This window comes from Primulina tabacum, chromosome 10, assembly GCF_025594145.1.
Source record: "Primulina tabacum isolate GXHZ01 chromosome 10, ASM2559414v2, whole genome shotgun sequence".
Lineage (NCBI taxonomy): Eukaryota > Viridiplantae > Streptophyta > Magnoliopsida > Lamiales > Gesneriaceae > Primulina > Primulina tabacum.
The window spans coordinates 3,135,169-3,156,161 of record NC_134559.1 but is presented as its reverse complement, the minus strand read 5'-3'; the positions used below and the strand labels follow the sequence as shown (position 1 = coordinate 3,156,161).

Here is a 20,993-nt window from a genome sequence, read left to right as displayed (position 1 = left end):
ATTTAGAGGATGAAGTTTGTATTTATAAAGTAGAATCACTTCTTTCGAAATGGTGTGACTTTTCGAATAGACACCTTTATGAATATTGAATAGACAAGCACCTTTCATTTGAATTGTTTATGGAATGGACACTAACCTCATTGGAAAATTTCCACTGAGTTGATTCATTCCATTACAGGCACAATTCATTATTTTAATTACAGAATAATTAAAATAATAATTCCGAATTAATTCTTATTTTAGTGTCCAAGTGCTAATCTTTGTCTTTGACTATTAAATATATTGTTTCCCTCCACACTAGTCAACACTCAAATACAAATTATTTGATGTATTTTTACTTACAAGAACTTCACTCTACTCTTTCTGTTTCAATGTGAGACTTGCATTCAATAGTTATTGGTAACTATTTTCAACAAAAGGTTGATCCATGGAAGGGAAAATCGCATTCTCTGAAGCAAAATACAAACTTCCAAGTGAGAAAAGCAATAGTAACCTCTTGAAATAATGGAGTTCAATGATGATTTCAAGACAGATCGAAATTCATTATTCACTAGTGTTTTAAGCCATATAAGTAAAACAAAATCAAAATAAAATGCATTTTTTTTTGCATGTCGTTTCGAGAATGAGCATCTTTCGAGTGTTTGAACTTGACTTTTACCAAAAGAGCTATCTACATACGTTCAACTTTGCTGTAGTAATTGATGTATATTTATCTTGCAGGGTGTAGTGAATGCCAATTGCTCATTTAAAGTAAAAAACTTGTAACAGGAAGGAGAAAGTCGTTTTTTTGGGAGAATTTTTCATATTTTGCGATTAAACAAAATTGTGTATTTGCATGAGATGGTTGGTTGTTTTGTCTAATTGAAATGTTGACATCGCCAGCTGCCAGCTATAATTTCTTTTTATTTTTTTATTTTTAAAAAAAATTTAAAAAAATGAGACTCATTACACGCTCATATTTAATAAAAAAATTGGGTTGCTTGACCAGTTTTTGACCCAAGCTATTTTGTGGTCGACCCACGCTTAGGCGTTGGTCAAGCTTGGGGTTTTGGGTCTACCCAATACCAAAACATTGGTCGACCCAAGCTTGGGTAGATCACTGTTTTTTGGTCGATCAGTTTTTAACCTACGTTGTTTTTTGGTTGATCCAAAACGTGAGCAGACCCAAGTTTTTTAGTGGACCAAAACATTGACTTGGATAGACTCAAGTTTTTTAGTTGACCAAAATAGCTTGGGTCGACCACTGTTTTTCGGTCGACCAAAACAAACCCAAGAGTATCATTTTTTTTAAAATTTTTTTCTGAAACATTAGCGTGTAATGAGTATCATTTTTTTAAATTTTAATTTTTTTAAAAAAATTAAAAATTGCAGTTGACGACGGTTCATTAAAGGATGAGCAGGGTATCACTGCTCATTTAATACAGGCACAGGCGTAAAACCCTTGCGAGCTGGAACTCTCAATTGTTCCAAAATGGGCTCCTTGATATCCGAAACACTTCCGAAATTCACAGCCGAAACTCTAAAAGCTGCGGCCAAACTGTCTCAGCGCTGTCACATCGTCCCCGTTCATCTACGCTCAGCCATTGACAAGTACCTCCAAGGTAAGAAAGACACAGAGAAAAAGTAACAAGTTTTCCGAATGTGATTGTTCCAGTCAATTTTTTCCCTGTTTAGTTTTCCGTGTTTCATAATATTGTAAATTTATTTACTTTTGCGTTCAGTTTTGTTTGGTTGTCTAATTTTTTATTTTTGATATAGATCAAGAGGTTCTGCATATGAAGAGGAAAGTGTTGAGCTTGTCGCAATCATTCAATGGAATTAAGGAAGCAAACTTGCTTCTTCCAGCATCGACCTCGAAGGAGCTGGTGGAAGACCCGCTCAAAGCCAATGAATGTTCACAGAGGTGGAAAGTTAAGTCTGCTTATGGGGATACTGGCCTTAAATATCAAGAAGATCAGGCTATCGCTTATGTTGCTGCACGCATGCCTGCTGTATACTCTGCTCTTTACCGCGTCCTCAGTGAGGTATAAAAGTGAGTGTACATGCGAGCTTGGGCACTACTCTGTTTTTGTACATACTAATTTGTTATCAGTTGTACAAGTCTGACCTCTTCGAATCCCCAAAAATATATTTTTCTGGTTTAGGAATGTAAATTCCAAGGGTTTTGTTACTATTTGGCGAGTGTACTTACCGTTCCTCCGTATTATTCTTTCTACCATATATCAGTCTTCAAATGTTTTTCAGAGCAATGCAACGTGCTAATGAACTTTTGTATATCCCGTGTGAAAATTAATTGATTATGTTAAATATTTATTTGGAAAATCATGCCTCTCAGGGATTAAAATCAAAAGTCACTTGATGTTTATAAATCTTTCGAGGGGTGCTTGATATTGATTGTTATTCACCCTCCAGAATCAGTGAGTCAGAATCCCAGAGCTTGGACTTTTTTAGTTGTATATAACTGAATTCTTTTTTCAAGGGATTTTTTGCCATCTCTAGAGATCGTCAAAATTTTTTTGAATGTAGAGAAGGTGAAAATGATTTTTTGCGTTCAAATGAATTCCCAGGTGAGAAGAAGGGTTCCTGATTTTGTTCCAGCGAAAGTACTAGATTTTGGGGCAGGAACCAGTTCAGCATTATGGTAAGCATTAGGCTTTATTTTTAGGAATTCAATGATTATGGATGAGCTAAAGTTGTGGATATATTCAAATTTAATTAGGGCAATGACGGAGGTGTGGCCAGGGTCATTGGAGCAGATTAACTTGGTGGAGCCGTCACAATCAATGCAAAGAGCAGGACAGAGCCTGATGAAAGGTGGTATCATGATAAATAGAATTGTTATCTTCTGAATGAAAGTTGCCATTCTTGTACATGTAGTACAAATTTTTACTTTATTTCTGTGTTGCTATCATAGACTTGAGGTTATGGGTAATGCACGCTTGGGTGTGTGTTAAAAAATAATTAAGCTCCATGTAGGTGAGATAATACGCACGATAATAGATAAATGCAATGCCATTAGTTTTATTTAGTTTTGATCACTCAAAAATTAGAGGAAGCATCATTTGAGTAGTATTTACCTTCTGGTTGATAATTGATATCTTATACACGAGGTTGTACTTTGATTCTGCAATATTTTCAAAGACGCTCCTTTTTCCACTGTACTGAATCTTTATAATATAAAATCTGAGTATCATTGGCTGATTCTTATTTTCATATTGGTAATCACAGGACTACAAAATTTGCCCCTGATCCATAGCTATGATAACATCCAGTTGTTGACTAAGCATATTAACAAGTCTGGCAGGCGACATGACCTTGTTATTGCTGTAAGTATCACAACAGACCTTATTGTGTGTTAAGTGACATTGGGTACGAGTGGAATGAGTTCTTAACTTGTGGAAGACAATTTTTTTCCGCTTCTCTATTTCTTCGAATTATGTGAGCTTATGTGGTTAACATCTCGTTGTTTTGGGAAATTGGGTGAAGTCGTATGTGCTTGGAGAGATACCATCTGTGAAGGACAGAATTACTCTAGTGCGCCAACTATGGGATCTCACTGGAGATATCCTGGTAATGTTCTAAAACCATTTTTTAGCGTGTATATTCCTTTGATTGCTAAGTTGGTTTTTGGATTATACCCATTATTCGTAATATATTTACCTCTACTCTCATCCATATTTGTTGAAACCACCCTTTATATGGGTTCGTTGATACAGTCAAATTTTGGAGCTCGCTTGGTAGCAAAATATTTAACTTACATAATCAATGTGAAACAAATTGAGTCACAAATGGGATAATGTTTGCAGAGTCACATCTCTGGCACATGGATGAGGATAGAGGGAGATTTTAGGGCACTTAAGAATAAAACTAAAGATGCAAAGTCATGTGCCTTGTATGTATTTAAAATAATCCTAGAAGCTCTAGTGGAGGCACATGTAAATGGGAGGAATTAGCCCTTCGCCCCTTCCTCTTATGTTGTCTTCCTTTCCTTCCCTCCCAGTTCTCTCTTTAAAATGGTGTCCTGTTTTGTGAAAAATTTTTTATTGCGAATTTAAAATTTTCTGAACAATCCATGGGTTTTGACACGATTAAGACTCCACTATGAGCTGTTGGATAATCAACAATTTTTTCCCAAATTTGCAAGGCAAATATCATGTGCTGTCTGTCCAGCCAAGAAACATCCTGATATGAGCAATTGTGGATATTATACTATTACGCATTCAAACATATGTGTCCTTCATGTAACTAACTTGGTTGAAGAATACACCACATTTATTCTGACCAGGATCAATACCAAAAAGTGATCCACTGATGTTTCTAATTTTTTTTGTTTTGCTTTTACTTTTTCTTCTAATTTTTTTTTCCATATTTGGTTTGGTGGTGCACAAGTGGTTGCTCTTGACCGAGCTCCATTTCCCTTTCCTGGATAAAAATTGTCTGCCCTCACTCGTTGCAAAATTAGCATTCATGAGAATATTAACAATGTAATTTTTGTTATGGGCCAGAGACTTGCTTCTGCTTTGCTGACTAGGAGTTTCCCATAGTTTCAGAAATATGTGCGTGTGCGTGCGTGTGCGTGCGTGTGTCTGTGAGGGGGGGGGAGGATCTTCTGATTTCAGCAAACATGAGGAATTTTTCAGTTTACATGAGATATATGTGTCACGTGTTATGGAAAGTTCTCTTGATGACTTTCATAGTCAGAGCTCCTTTTCTTCGAAGTCTGCACTTATTATTGATGCGCAAAAAGTTGAATTTCAGAGGGAAAAAATTGCTTTTTATTTTGCTAATCAATTTTTTCTCTCGTGTTACAGATTCTGGTGGAGCCTGGGACACCACAAGGATCGAGTATCATATCTCAAATGCGATCCCATATCTTATGGATGGAGAAAAGGGTAAAATCCCTAAAATGATCAGTTTCAACTACTGGTGTTTGTATTTCATGGATTCTTCTTTGTGCTATTCTCTTCAAAATTAATGTGGTTTTCTATTTTTTTATAGAGAAATCGCAAATTGCAAAATGCTGCCCATAAAGCCTCCAAGGATCTGTTGACACTTAAAACCGGTGCATTTATAGTTGCACCTGTAAGTTTATGGTTTTCCTCTTTCATAACTTGCACTATATTTGCTTAGAAGCGGCAAGTTCCTTGTCAGTTTAATGGATCTCAAAACTTTTTTTACGCTGTTGTTTAAAATTGATGACGGCGTTGCAGTGTCCTCATGATGGACCGTGCCCGTTGCAGAATACAGACAAATACTGTCATTTTGTTCAACGCCTGGAGAGGACATCATCACAGCGATTATACAAGGTTTTTGTTTTAAACCGCACTCTACTGCTACACCACACATGGACACTCAGTCCGCAGCACAAAGAGATGTAGACTTTATGTAATTTCTATTTTCCGTGCATAGTGAGACAATTTGAAGACTTAATTGATAAATCATTTAACACTTTACGTCAAATGCCCACTTTGACTTCATCATTTTTAAATATATCATTATCTAAATGATGGTAAGGAAGGAGTCTGTAATCAATTGATTTTGTTTGGAAGCTTGAGGATGAACTCTTTATCTTAGAGTTTTTGTCTTTGCTTTCATTATGCAGCAATCCAAGGGTCCTCTACGTGGCTTTGAAGATGAGAAGTTCTGTTATGTTGCTTTCAGGCGAGGATTACGACCAAGGTTATTATAATTATTGCTTGAGCATAAATAATAAATTTATATTCAAAATCATCATAAACATTTCCGAGTCTACTTTTAGCTCTGAATCGGATGTCATATTTAATATGATGGAACACAATCATCTTCAAATCATACTTATGAGTGGTGTACCAAAAATATATTCATGCTTATATTTTGTGTGGAATCAGTCTGGTGAGTGTCAGCTGTTACGCCTTGTCTGATTTAAAATTAATTCTGGTATAGGAAATTTCTCTAAAGGAAAAGGGTGATAGATATTTCAATTTCTTTGTACATCTTACAGTAAACTTTGTTGTGACATTACACAGATTTGTGATGGTGTGATTCCTATGTTTGATGATTTTTTATATGGCAGATTTGTGGGTTTATGGGTCTGTTAGATTGCTGCACTATGATTTTGTCTGAATTGAGAAGTTTTATCCCATCTACTTAAATTCACACATATAGAAAACCTTTTTGCCATCTCTATTTCTCATCGGTTTATTGTAAATCACCTTAATGCATCTTAGATAGTTGAAGGTTCGTCTTTATTTGTTTCATCTTTAGGCTGTGAAAACATGGCTTAGCATTCATGAATGACTAGCATTGGCTCTGTTTTCTAGAACAATCAAATATCAGTATCTGTTTTAAACCAATAATGTGCCACAAACAACTTGATCTATGCTATCTTAGTTAAGAATCAATATTTGCATTTCATTTCCTAGTTGCTATCCAAGTGAAATGTGGTCAAGAGTGTATTCTTAATTTTCTCTTCCATATCCCAATGAATACGTCATGTTCCTCATTTTAATTTTACGTCTATCTGATAAATTAATTGGTTATCTTGAGCAGAGAACCTTGGCCACTTGATGGTATGAAGTTTGATACATTAAAAGAGATGCATGCTAAAAGGATACCTGAAGATCTAGAGAAGGATGTTGGTGAGTGTTCCAATTTTTATATTCGAATTCGAGTACTTGTGATCATCTCATGCTTGTTCTATACCGATTTCTGTCCTCTCGAGGAATACTGAGTAAATTTTGAATTGTCGTTCCAGAGAGCCAACTTTTTACCGTAGAAGGGCAGAATGATCTGTATGAAGCAGATGAGAAAACCGTTGCATCTGATTCTAATGTGTCGGAAACTGATTCATTAGTGGAGAATGATGATGTAGAGGAAGAATACGATGAGGACAAAAATGGAGAAATGCCTCATGCCGATCTTGGAAGTGGGTGGGGAAGAATCATTTATATGCCATTTCGAAGGGGTAAACGAGTTGAGTTGGATGTGTGCCGTTCAACCAATGGCGAAGGAACAGAAGGATCCTTTGACCGTGTTGTCATCACGCAGAGCAAGAATCCCACTTTGCATCATCAAGCCCGGCGATCAATTTGGGGTGACTTGTGGCCTCTTAGGGGCGAAAAATCGCAAAGGTTTTACATGTAAATAACATGCAAAAGCTAATAAGCTATAATCTTCTCATTTTGCTAGTACAAAAAATACTATTTGTACTAGATTTTTTAATACAATAATTTGTACTAGATTTTTTTTATAATACTCTTGTATTTTTTTATTTTATTTTTTACATCCGCTTCCTATCCAAGAAGCTGCAAGTGGATGTATATAGCTTTCAGCATGTTCTATGTATTTTGTTTCTTTTTATTTATTTATTATTATTATTTCTATTTGGCGTTTGAGTTATCAAAATTCAAAGTTCAAACATCACATGCCAAGCAAATGGAGTGAGATATTTTCAGTCTCGTACATGTCGTTGGATCAACTGTAATCATATAAATATGTTATTTTGATTAATTTTAGTCATTTTTTTAAAAAAATAATATAATTAAAGTATGTGGTTTGAAAAAACATTTAACGAGATATATGTGTGTGTGACATTGTATTTGCGTCCTTATAATTATCCTTTGTGGTACTAGTTAACTTTCCTGTTGTTATCACTTTCGTGGTTTAACAGCTTATATATTTATTTATGTGTCGAATCTATTTTGTCGACGACAGCGCTTTGCTGATATTGGTTTGAATCTTCAACAGTATTTTTTTTGGGGAAATATATGGTAAAAGAACAGTACTAGTAAAAGTTAATAAAATGCAGTTAACGTGCATGTGTTCTTATTTGAGAATGAGCATCTCTATGTTCTGAACATCTCTTGGGTGCTCGAGCTTCTAATAATAAGATTTATTCTTAGATTTGGTTGACTTAGTGTAATTTTGATATTTATTCTTTATGATTTGTGTTTGGTATTTATCTCTAAGATATAATATCTTAGATTTAACTAGAGTCTTATTTCTAATAAACTCTTGTTTCCATTGTAGTATTTTGTTCTTATGGAAAAATAATTAGATAAAGATATGAAGATATTGCTTTTGTGTAAACAATTTACATATTTTTGTAGTGAATTTTTGACATGAGACATTGCACAAGTTTTTACACTTGTGCATAATTTAAATCTGGTCCCTATTTATTCAAGTTATACTTGTGTGTCAAATAATTAATTTCTGTTGCATGTTATGTGCTTGTGTTGACAATATCACATCATTAACTTCTTATATACACAATATATTAATTTCATGTACGTTTATGATCAACAGTCCTTTCTTAATTGACGTAAATTTATCTTGCAGGGTGTAGTAAATGGCAATTGATCTATCCTTTGTCGAACTGTCGAGTCAGTGGTGGAGGGTGGTACAACACGACAATATTCGAGGACGGTGGTATGTGTTTGGTTCTAAATAGTTTTGTAGACATGTAATTTGTTAAAATTTAATTTTCATCAACTAATTTGAATTTTTGTTTGTGTTTTAGTTCTTTTTTCATCCGAAATAACTAAATACACTGAATATTGTTTATTTGACATCGATAATCTCCTATCTGACTCATATGACAAAAATAAAACTTATGATAGATACGTTATAATCAATCTAAGCATAAATAAAAGATAACATGAAGCAAAATGTCACCCGAAATTTCAAAGGAAAAAGCTTGTGTGAGACGGTCTCACAGATCGTATTTTGTGAGACGGATCTCTTATTTGAGTCATCAATGAAAAAATATTACTTTTTATGCTAAGAGTATTACTTTTTATTGTAAATATCGGTAGGGTTGACCGATCTTACAGACAAAGATTCGTGAGACCGTTTCACAAGATATCGTCTCAATTTCAAAATAGAGAAACTAAGTTTCTCGTTTTCCTTTGTTTTGCTTAGATATATTTTAATATGTACAATTTAGATTTTATTCTCGTCACATAAGTTACATAGGTGCGTCAGTGTCAAATAAACAATATTTGGTGGATTTAATGATTTTGGATTAAAAAAAAGACCAAAACAAAAAAATTCAAGTTAACAGATGAAATGTCATCATAACATACATTCATTTATTTGTTTATGTAATGTATATGTATGCATTTTTTGTGATATCTCATGTCCAATAAATTCAACTTTAGAAGTATGGTGAAAATCTACTGCAAACAATTTCTCGTCAGTGAATGTACCTATACCCAAGCCTCGTATATCAATCTAGAAACAATAACAGTGAATGAAGTCCAATAGAATAGAGTTCAAGGCTTCAAGCAGCTAGATCATTAATTTTCGCGAGTGCGCCGACTTCGCATAAAATTCATTTCTGAATTACCACGCTCTTTTATGTTGTGCGATGGCTTAGGATCGAGGTCTGTGTTTTTTCGAAGGGGATGAAGAAGAAACAGACCAAGAATCGGGTTTTCTTCCAAAGCAAATGAATGATGAAGACATGTTTTGATACGGAACAGATAAATAAACTACTTCGGATGGGAAATCAAGATAATATGTGGACCTTTGTTTTCAAATTTCAAATTTAATTTTATTGCATGCTCTGAGTCAAACCGATGTATCATCCAAAGAAATAAACACATTTAATCTCTTCAACAAATTTAAAGATTATTTGTAACTAGAATATTCTAAGGCTAATAAATAATTGAATCATAGTTGATGTTCTTAAAGGAGATATTTTGGTTACCACAGATAATTAAATGTATAATCTGGTCTCTAATATTACTGGATCCTTTTGAAAACGGTATAATTATATTAAATTTTACACATTCTTCAAAAGTGTCGCTTTGGCCGAGTGGTTAAGGCGTGTGCCTGCTAAGTACATGGGGTTTCCCCGCGAGAGTTCGAATCTCTCAGGCGACGCAGTTTCTATTTTTTGCACATTTTTTCAGTAGAAATTAAATATCTTTAACGACCATTTTTGTCCAGTTGTTTTTTTTTTTTAATGTATATTGAATTTTTGATTAATTTATTATATTTTAATAATTATTTGCTACAACTCTATTAAATATATAATTTGTAGATTATAATATGTAAATATTTGAATTTATATATACATACATTTAGATATATATATATATATATTAATTTATATGAGATAATATATGAATATTTGAATTTGTAATGGCTCGTTTTAAGAAACGTAACATAGCCAAGTCCATGACCAGGCCCTCGATTAGGCTAGCACAGTCCTTAATATCTTGAATATTAAGCAATTTCTCTTTCAATATAAAATATGCGATTAATTGCAATGTTTTTTCAATCAACATAGACACTTTTCCAAGATAGAATACTTTGTTCATACATTTTTTAACTACATTCCATTTGAAATCTAAAATCGAACCTTGATTTAGTTGCAAAAAGAGAGCAAATGCACGCGTGACCATAATTACATTACATATATATGTTTCATTAAGACAGTAAATATATATATATACACAATTAAAAATTTCGAACCAAATCGACATTCACTAAACGACGGCAAATTAACCACCCTTTCTCAAAAACCAGGCTAGTACGAAATTCAGAAGAAAAAAAGAACCACCAGCAGCCCCGCTCCCCATGGCGTGCAGCTGCCTCCGTGAACAGAATATTGGTTTAGTCGGGTCACATAGACGAGGGATGTTCGGAAGGTTGAGTTCAAGTGCAGAACCAATAAAAACAGCAACGGCGACAACATGAATAATTATAATTCCCAAGAACACGATGACCATGAGAAGGAAAACCAATAGATGTGATACTCACGGAAAATTTAGAGTTCGATTCCAGCAAGTATCACTAGTCCAAACGCAGGTTTCAAAATTGTCTCGAGCCTGAAATAACGAATAAGACCGTTAGAAGGGACCAGGAGGATGTCCTGGCGTAGTCCCTCCGACGCTCAAGTCAGAGACTGAGGATATAAGTGGAGAACAGCTGAAGGTGCTGCTGAAAAATAATATAGTGAATGAAATAACTGAACACTCAAACCTGGTATTTATAGGAGAATATATGAATCCTCGATGGACTTGTCTTCCATTTGAACTAGGGATGGGCTGGGGGTCTCACGTCTGATTTGCGCCTAACCCTAGTGGGTCCATCTATAAGATATCAAGATGAAAAGGTAGGTGTGGCTGAGGAGATGAAATGTAAAGTGTCCCACATATAGTTGATCTGATAATTGTTGAAGTTTTTGGATTGCATTTTGAGATGGCTGAAGGGAGCAGGGCTTTGCTTGATCTTGTGGATTGTACTGTATGGTGAGTATGCATGCTTTATATAGAAAGTATGTACATAGATGGTTTATTATATTCTACGTCTTGCAATAATAATTTTATGTGCACACTTGAGTCCATCGCTCAGGTAATACTCACCTATTAAATATACAATTTTGATATGTGATGCAATTTTATGTTCACATCTTTTTCCGTAACTTACATGATAATCACCTATTAAATACACAATTTTGATATGTGATGTAATTTTATGTTAACATCTGTGTCCGTAAATTAGGTGATAATCACCTATTAAATACACAATTTTGATATTTGATGCAATTTTATGTTTACATCTATGTCCATAACTTAGGTGATAATCACCTATTAAATACATAATTTTGATTTGTTTCATTACATCCAATAGATGAATATCACTTCAATGACGGACAAAGTTGATCGATAAACAACATAATAAAACTCTATATATATATATATATATCACACGTATGTATGTCTTGAAGAACACAATCTAAATCTGCAGGCACAAATCACTAAATTATATAAATATTTGCTTAGGTCGATGTTTTTAAATTTCGGGGCTACGAAAATAGCTAGAGACGTCCCCCGGTCCGTATGACGAAATGTAGGGTGGTTGTTAATTACTTGAATAATTAAAATTTGAACTATATTTTATAAGATAACTTTGTACACAAATGATTATTTGCCCCAAGTAATAAACACAAAAATCAAAGTATCTTTTTTATTCAAAAGAGCAGGGGAAATCAAAGTACATATTTTTTCACATTAGGGACGATATATACATATATATTTATGTCATTGGAGACCCCTTGTACGTATATTATATATATTTTAATTAATTTATAATATATTTATGTAGATTATATAATGCATATATGCCAGACATCCAGATCAGTGTAGCAATTAATTATAGAAAAAGCTTAGAGATGGGCGGCCCTCACATTTGCTTTAAATTTAATACAATACAAATAATTAATAATATCAAATTTATTAAATTAATTAAGTGGAGTTGGATTACAGGTGCCAGAAGATTCACTCGTATATATAAACATTTAGGAATCGAATTATATATATATCATGGTAAATTGGTGAAGATTGGTAGGAAAGCCACGCAGGTTATGGACCAAAGTCATTAATTAAAATTAATTGACGAAAATGGTTGGACTATTAAATAATTTGATAACATAAAGTTTACTTTTTCTATTTTTTGGTTGAGAGAATCATGATTAATTTATTAATGAGATACTTGGTAGAAATGAAATAGATATAACACATAAAGGATATAGACTTAATTGCGAGATGAGATGCTGTATCGAATGATAGTGATTTTATTCTTATTATGTTTTATAAAATGATATTAAGTGAATTAATTTTTAGTTGATTATGATTTGTTTAATTCATTTAGATTTTAGATTTAAAATTTTTATATAAAAAATTAAAAAAATAATCGAATCGAAACTATAGAACCATTTTAGTAGAAAATCGAATGGAAGGCTCAGAATTCAGATTATATATTTTTTAATCCAAATAAAATCATGTGAAATTGAACAAAACCTACGACAAAAGCGTACCTGTGCAGCTGCAATATATTGGTTTGAAAATGTTGGCATATACTACTTTGTTTTTTCTGCAAACATTACACAGATACAGAGACGGGCATGTACTGCTACTGGTGGACTAACCTCGTAACATGTAACGTTCAAAGCACATCCCAACGTGACACGTGTCCATATAGAGGGCCCCTTCAATGTCTTTGAGATTCGCCCCTCCCGAAATAACCCTTCACTTCTCAGTAGTCCCACTACTTCTTCCTACAATGGCGACGAAAGGAAGAAAAAATCTTAAGAGAATAATATAGTAGTAACATCTGGATTTACTTGAAAGGCATCTGCTTTTGATTTTATGCTGTTTGAAGTGTAAAGAAAATGTCTTCCCTCACACCTGGGATACTGCAGAAACTCTTGCAAAATGTTGGTAACAAAGATTTCAAGGTGGCTGGTGAACACCGCTCTGCCCTTCTTCAGGTATGAATCTGTCACCTTTTCTTTATTATTATAAAGGCGGTTCTTTTTTATTGTATTCAATGCCGACCCTAAACTTTAGCCTGCGGTTAATGTATTTCTTTGGTTCAAAATTAAGATTTCTACACAAATGTATTAAATTTGAACTAGTTTTTGATGCGATTGGTCAGCCCTTCATTTAAGGAAAATAGCTTTTATGCTTCTGTTTGGCATTTTGTGTCAAGATTGAATTTTTTATGTTTATTTTTCGTTTTTCAATCAAATATTGTTTTCTGCCTCAAATTTATTCATCTGGGATTAAAGTTGCATATTATCAGGTTATCAGTATTGTACCTTCTCTGGAAGATGATCCATGGAAGACCAAGGGATACTATTTAAGGGTTTCAGATTCACTGCATTCGGCATATGTATCAGTATGTAACGATGATGTGGAGTTGATATTGAGTGATAAGATTCAATTGGGACAATTCATTTACATTACTCGGGTTGACCCGAGTTCCCCTGTCCCTGTTCTTTGTGGTATCAAACCGATCCCAAAGAGACGGCCGTGTGTTGGAGATCCAAAAGATTTGATTTCGAGTGATTTTTTGAATGCCAAGAAAGTGGAAAGGAAGGTGAAATCAAAGAGAAATGTGAAGAAAGTTGTGGGAAATGAAGATTGGATTGTTAGAAGGCTTTCATTTGGAAATGGAAGGAGTGGAAGTATGGAGAATAAGAGGTTGAGTTTGGATTCGGCTCGAAAAGGATGGGAAACGAGTCCTAGCGGTAAAAATGGTGGTAAAGGGGCATCAAAGGTTAAACCAAAGGATCATTTGGGTCGCTCAGATTCCGTAAGTTCTATTTTTTCCCCACATGTACGCAGATTTGATGAAATTCTGTTCTTGTTTTACAAGGTGTATTCCCTGCGATAATAAGAAAGTATCTCATTTTGGAATATCTAAAGGTAAAGAAGTCAATTTGGAGTATTATATCTTTCACTTGGCTTCACTTTTATCCTTTTTTTTAGTGATTTGAATCGACCCCTCGTTGAAAAATTGAACTTTCACTGAATAGAAATATACTGATACGCAGTTCTAAACTCTATTTAACTCATCATGATAAAAAAAACAAAATGATTTAAGCAAATTTGATAGTAGATCATCAACTCTAGCATGCAAAAATGATTGTATGGGCTGCATGTTCCAAATAATATGAATAGGCTAGTTTTTTAAGTGTGTTTTACTTTTTCCACTCTCTGAACAGGGGTATTTCTTGAATCTCCTGTCATGGTAAGGTCTTCTAAAGTAATGGCGGTTGATCTATAGAATTTTATCTGTTTGTCCATGCTTGTGCTGGAAAAATTGTTCGTTATTAATCCGTGGCTCCTTCCTGCCTATTGAATTAGAGAACATAGAACATGTGAATATCATCTATTTACAATCAGAAAGATACATTGCCATAATAGGTTTTTAAAAATGATTCTGTTGAATACTATTATAGTCTTAAATCTACACGGGGAGCGATTTCTGTGTGTATTTCCATCCCTGTACCTGTGCCTAATCCTCTTCTTTTTAACTATAATCTTTTCTATGAGCCTTCGCTAATAAGGTCTTACTTGATGACTCACAGAAAGTACCAAGCATTTCTCCTCTGAGAGCCAAGAATGTTATCCGCTCTCCAAACCTTTTGACTAAGAATACTAAAAAACTCTCCCTTGAAGATTTACAAAAGGGTTCAAGCATTTCACCACTGAAGAACAAGAATATCGTTGTCTCGCCTAAACTTCCGCCTATCCGTAATAATACGAAAAGTGTGAAATCTTCAGACTCTGGTTCTTTTCCTTCTCTTTTGAATAAGGTTGTCCTAAGTTCTAATAAATGGTCTGATTCAAGAATATTCTGGGATTTGCTTCCTTCTTCTATCCACGGCCTTGGAAAGGTATATACGCACAGGCTGCTCACTTTAAAAGCGCATATATTTTGTAATCCGTCAATTTCTGGTTTAGTTATAGATCCGTGATATTTTTCAGGAAGTTAAAAGCCACAGGAACACTGCATTTGTCTCTGCAGTCCGTTCATTAGAAGAAGCATCGGTGTTTGAAAGTGTCATTCAGTGCATCAGGTACACAATTTTATTCACATGCATTGTTTGAATCAACACAGTTTCATTAATTTGCTACGTTATGAATAGATTTCCAAAAACCAGTGTGCTATAGCTTACTTATCAATGCGTTGTTCTGATTATCCCAACAGCTATTACAGCAGGAGGAATTAAAGACAGACGCCCTCATCTTAAATTAAAAATTAAAAAATCTTCAAATATACGTGTAATTATTTAAAATTATTCGACCCACTGAACTTCTTATGCTCTCTCATCCTGTATAATTTATGTTTCAACATTTATTTTTCCAGCTTAAGACTAATTTCTCCACCACTACTGTGTAGCATGTTTGCAGAACTATGTGATTTATCTCAGAGAGATTCTTGTGAGCCATTGGTGGAAAAGTTTTTGGACCTTCACGAGCATATGACCAAAGCTGACTCAGTCATCCGTACCCTGATGAATACTAGAACTTCTGAAACAAAAGCGGTATACGACTCACAGTTTTGCCTCATTCCTGGAAATAAGAATGCATCATTATGGGTTCAAGCTGCAGTTGAGACCTGTCTTCCCAAATTTTCGTTATACACAAAAGGAGATGAGAAGGCTACTACAAACGGTGAAAAACATCATTGCATCGTGCTAGAAAAAACTCCAGTGAAACCCAAGACAGAGAATCATTCTCCTAAAGATAAGCAAACCTACTGCATTAATAACTGCTCAAATAAAACTGAGCTGAAAGTGAAAGAATCATCTATCTCAAAAAAGCGGCTTTCTACCACGAAGAGAACAAATGCTGAGCACGAATTTTTTCCAGGGTCTGGATTAAAACCAGCGTCTATTTTGGCTGAAAACTTGCTCTCTTCTTCACGTATGTGGTTTTTTGGTTATTTGGAAGTTTCTTTAAGGAATGGTTTTGGGCTAAAAAGAGGTGAAGACCGTTCTCAGATAATAGGCCTTCTCGGGCACCTGAAAAGGGTTGATCAGTGGTTGGATGGTGCATTTCATTACGATGCAAGAACCAATGAGAAAATAGAGAGTTTGAGAAAGAAGTTGTATGAATTTCTACTTCATCATGTTGATTCTGCAGTTTCTCACAGATGATTTTAACTGGTTACCGTAGTTCTGCTAACCGAAAAGAATGTCTGAGTTATAGACCGACTAAATATTCTTCGTTAACAGACATGTTATAGTGCTAAATGTAGCAGAAGATTTTTGTATTGTATGTGATCTGATGAATCTGTTGCTATTGTAGTTTCAATGGATGTCAGATGAAAAAATTTCATCAAGTTTTATGCTGTATTTGTCATTGAGAGCGTTAAGAAGTGCAAGCCTGCCTTTGATATGTTACTTCTCTTACTCAGATCGACGTTCACACAGATGTAGAAAAACCATCTGCCTAACATTCCATACGATAATCATATGTTTCTTAATAATGAGGCAAGGTGATAATATCTATATCTGGTACGTAAATATTGAAGGAGTGAATGTGGCACCGTGGCCAAAAGCCTTGACTTGACGACGTGATTTCTTCCTAGATGACAAGTTCTATGTTCAAATCCCGGCCTTACGGCCATCGTTGTTTCAATCTGGATTGTCTGATCAAAATCAGAATCGAACGTGCTTTCTTATAAAATAATATTAGGTAGGATTATAAAACGTGTAGATTTTATGTTTGGATAATCTAATTGCATGGACTTATTGGTGGATAGAATTAATTCACTAAATATTATTATTTACTAATATTTTTTCTCGTCAAGTTTAAGAGTTACATTTAATTTGAGGTTTTATTTTTGTTTGTTTAAGTTTATTACTATTAATATTACTGCTTTAGAATTAGTCAAATTATTTTAGTATTCTGGCTAAAATATTCATGATTTACAATTTTCATGTTTTCGATGGAACCAACTTTTTTGATGTCGATGCTCCCTCTCCCTTCCTAATTATTGCTATTATTGTGCTACAGTGTGAATATATATAAATAGTCACAATAAAAACAAAATCTCGTTAGTATATTAATACAAGATCTATTCAGTACATAAAGTGGTAAATAAATTAATCATAAAGTCCTTAAAATTTCCATAATTTTTTGGTCAAATCAAACAAAATCGTTATATGATTAATGTATTCAGAAAATATTTGTACATCAGTATTCAATTTGTCAATATTTTTTCCATTTTCACAAAAATTGAGCCAAATCTCTGTTAATCATGTGCAAATTAAAAGCACAAAGCTAATCCAATCTTTTGCATAAAATAGGCATTACCTTAAATACAAGGATTTTCTCATTATAAATAGCATGTCACGTTTCTACAATTATACATAATTAAATTTAATCCTAAAATTCGTAGCCAAGACGATGTTCCTTAAATCAATTTTCCTCGTTTATTTAGCTACAATTTCCATTATTCCATTGTCTGTAGCTCAAAATCTTGAACCCAAAACTTCCGGCTTCACCGTCGATCTCATCCACAGAGACTCCACAGAACCGCCTTTGCAACGTACCAATAATGCGTTGCGGCGTTCCCTCGATCGCCTGCAGCGTTTGAAAGCATTAAAATTTTCGAAAAAACCCGAGACAGAGATTGTTACATCCCCAACCGGTGAATTTATTATGAAATACTCCATCGGCACTCCCCCGGTTACTACGTTCGGCATTGCGGACACCGGGAGTGATCTGACATGGACTCAGTGCCCGCCATGCATTAAATGTTTTAAGCAAATAATACCTCTCTTCTATCCAAAAAAATCATCCACATATCGGAGAATCCCTTGTAAGGATGCCACTTGCCGCGATATTCAACTGGGATCATGCAGCAAGTCTCGGCATAACTGCCTTTACTCTCAGGGATATGGCGACGGATCCACAACCGAAGGCGAGCTCGCCAGGGACACACTTACATTAGGCTCGGGTACGGGTAAAACAGCGTCGTTCCCGAATATTACATTGGGGTGTGGATTCAAGAACTCCGGCATTTTTGGCGAGGACGAATCGGGTATCGTAGGTCTCGGGGCGGGGAAATACTCACTTGTAGGGCAACTGTACCCTGCGATCCAAGGGAAGTTTTCGTATTGCTTGGTGCCATTGTCGTCGGAGACAGCGAACTCGAGCAAACTACATTTTGGTACCGAAGCTGTCGTCTCGGGTGCCGGGGTTGTCTCGACTCCTTTGGAGCTAAATACAGCGGAAGTACCTTTCTACATTTTGAAACTCCAAGGGATCACCATTGGGAACCAAAGGTTTTACGTGGACGACGACGAAATTGTTTCCAAGCCACGTTCTCAAGAAGTAAACACCATCATCGACTCAGGCACAACGCTGACGTATCTCCCATATAGATTGTACAACAAGGTGGAGAGCGTAGTTAAATCTACGATCAAGCTGAAGCCCGTTCAGGATCCACTAGGGGTTTTAGATGTGTGTTATTATACTCCAAAAGATCTGAAGTTTTCAGACATGATCATACATTTTAAGGGAGCCGATGTGAGGTTGAAGACGGAAAATGCTTTTGTTAGAACCAACAATGTCACGACATGCTTGGCTTTTAAGCCATCGGTGAATTTTCCTATTTATGGAAACTTGGCGCAGACGAACTTCTTAGTAGGTTATGATCTGCAGAAGAGAACTGTGTCCTTCAAGCCTACGGATTGCAGTAAATCTTAATATATAATAATATATTATGACGTTAAAATAAAATTTTAAACTTGTTATTAAGTTAAATATTAATTTTGTTATTGTTAATTTTTAATTTCGAATTTTGTTTAACTTTCTTCTTTTCTAAAATATATATTATACATAGAATCATTTGAAAATTAATATTGATTATTAATAATTTCATGTTAAATAAAATTTTAAAATAATATCAATCAAATAAATATGTGTAGTAAAACACGTATACGTAACATTCAGTTTAAAAATATCATATATAAAAAGTTAATTTCTAACAAATGATAATAAATTAGCACTATAATTCATATTTATTATAAGGACTATCTTAATTAAAAAAATTATAAGGATTATCTCATAAATTTAATACAAAAGTATAAAGTAATTTTCATTTTTTTTAATATTTCTCGTTAATTTATTTTTCTATGAAAAAATTGAAATAACTCAAAATAATCAAATTATATTACAAATAAAATATTATAAAAATTTCCGAAAAAGCATATAGAATTTGCGTGCTCTCAATATCCATTTTAATTGGAAAAAACCATAAGAAAAATGACATTTTCTCGTATAGTTTTTATAACACTTGTAAAAAAGTGTAAGCTTGAGATATATGAGACATTAATTAGTATCAAAGTTTATTAAATTAAAAATATAAAAAAGTATCGTACTAATGTATTTCTAACATTTTCGTCAATTCAATTAAAATAATGAAATAAAGTTATTTCATTTTCCATCTCAACTCTTAAATCAAAAAATTAAAAATTCACCAAAATAAATGAAACATTAATTAAGTAATGTGTGTAAAAGTGTAAGACAAAAACTTGTGTGAGACGGTCTCACGGATCGTATTTGTGAGAAGGATATCTTATTTGGGTCACCCATTAAAAAATATTAATTTTTATGCTAAGAGTATACTTTTTATTGTGAATATGGGTAGGGTAGACCCGTCTCAGAGATTATGATCCGTGAGACGGTCTCACATGAGACTCACTCAAAGTGTAATTAAGAAAATTCACAAATCAAACTCGTATATTTATAGGTATATGGATCTGCTAAATTTTAACTCCTTGCTGATTTTGTTTAACTTTCTCTGTTTTTTTATAATACATGTTATAGATAGTTAATTTATATCAGAATGAATCATTTGTAAATTAATATTGATGATTAATATTTCATGATAAATACATTTTTTTAAATAATATCAATCAAATAAATACGTGTAGTAAAACACATATATTAAAAATAATAACTAATACAAATTAAGTTAAAAAATATCATATTTAAAAAATTAATTTCTAATAAATGAAAATAAATTATCATTATAATTCATATTTATTAAAAGAATAGTCTTCGTTAATAAATTGTAAGAATTATCTAATAAATTTAATACAAAATTAGAAAGTAATTTTCGCTCTTTTTAATTTATTATTAATTTCTCTGTCTAGTTGAAATAAATCAAACTAATCAAATTATACGAAAAATAAAATATAAGAAAAATTTGCAAAAGAGCACATAGAATCTACATGATCTCAATGTCCATTTTCATTGGAAAAATACCATAAAAATGACATTTACTGAAGTTTGATATGTGTATTAAGACATTAATTAAATATCACAATTTATGAAATTAAAAATAAAATAAAGTATCATATTAATGTGTTTGTAATATTTGTCGTCCATTCAACTAATATATTATTTTCAATATCAATCTTTAAATCAGAAAATTGAAAAATCACATAAATAATAAATAAATAATTAAAACATTAATGAAGTAATGGTGAGTGAAAAGGTAACTAAGTGAATTCACAATTCAAACTCACATATTTATAAATAGTTTATTTTTATTTTCAATATCAATATTTATATCAGAAAATTGAAAAGTCACATAAATAAATAAATAATTAAAGCATTAATGAAGTAATGGTGAGTGAAAGGGTAACCAAGTAAATTCACGATTCAAACTCACATATTTATAAATAGTACGGAGAA

The 20,993-nt window shown here is 33.4% G+C and overlaps 3 protein-coding genes and 1 non-coding gene across 4 annotated transcripts; all 4 read left to right on the top strand.

Moving 5' to 3' along the window:
- Nucleotides 1-1,419: 1,419 nt before the first annotated feature.
- LOC142505750 (rsm22-cox11 tandem protein 2, mitochondrial-like) lies at nt 1,420-7,231 on the top strand. Its single transcript, XM_075618856.1, has 12 exons — nt 1,420-1,601; nt 1,759-2,024; nt 2,568-2,641; nt 2,720-2,814; nt 3,229-3,326; nt 3,487-3,570; nt 4,812-4,892; nt 4,999-5,082; nt 5,211-5,306; nt 5,603-5,679; nt 6,529-6,617; nt 6,734-7,231. The coding sequence occupies exons 1-12, from the start codon at nt 1,472-1,474 to the stop codon at nt 7,120-7,122; spliced, it is 1,563 nt and encodes a 520-aa protein (XP_075474971.1). The 5' UTR covers nt 1,420-1,471; the 3' UTR covers nt 7,123-7,231.
- A 2,551-nt stretch (nt 7,232-9,782) lies between these two features.
- Nucleotides 9,783-9,864, top strand: TRNAS-GCU (transfer RNA serine (anticodon GCU)). The gene has a single exon. It is a non-coding gene; the product is annotated as a tRNA-Ser (tRNA).
- A 3,073-nt stretch (nt 9,865-12,937) lies between these two features.
- Nucleotides 12,938-16,617, top strand: LOC142505549 (uncharacterized). Its single transcript, XM_075618582.1, has 5 exons — nt 12,938-13,258; nt 13,573-14,085; nt 14,864-15,172; nt 15,264-15,355; nt 15,679-16,617. The coding sequence occupies exons 1-5, from the start codon at nt 13,160-13,162 to the stop codon at nt 16,436-16,438; spliced, it is 1,773 nt and encodes a 590-aa protein (XP_075474697.1). The 5' UTR covers nt 12,938-13,159; the 3' UTR covers nt 16,439-16,617.
- A 1,076-nt stretch (nt 16,618-17,693) lies between these two features.
- Nucleotides 17,694-19,005, top strand: LOC142506015 (aspartic proteinase CDR1-like). The gene has a single exon (XM_075619151.1). It carries the CDS (start codon nt 17,694-17,696, stop codon nt 18,996-18,998), a length of 1,305 nt encoding a protein of 434 aa, XP_075475266.1. The 3' UTR covers nt 18,999-19,005.
- Nucleotides 19,006-20,993: the final 1,988 nt, after the last annotated feature.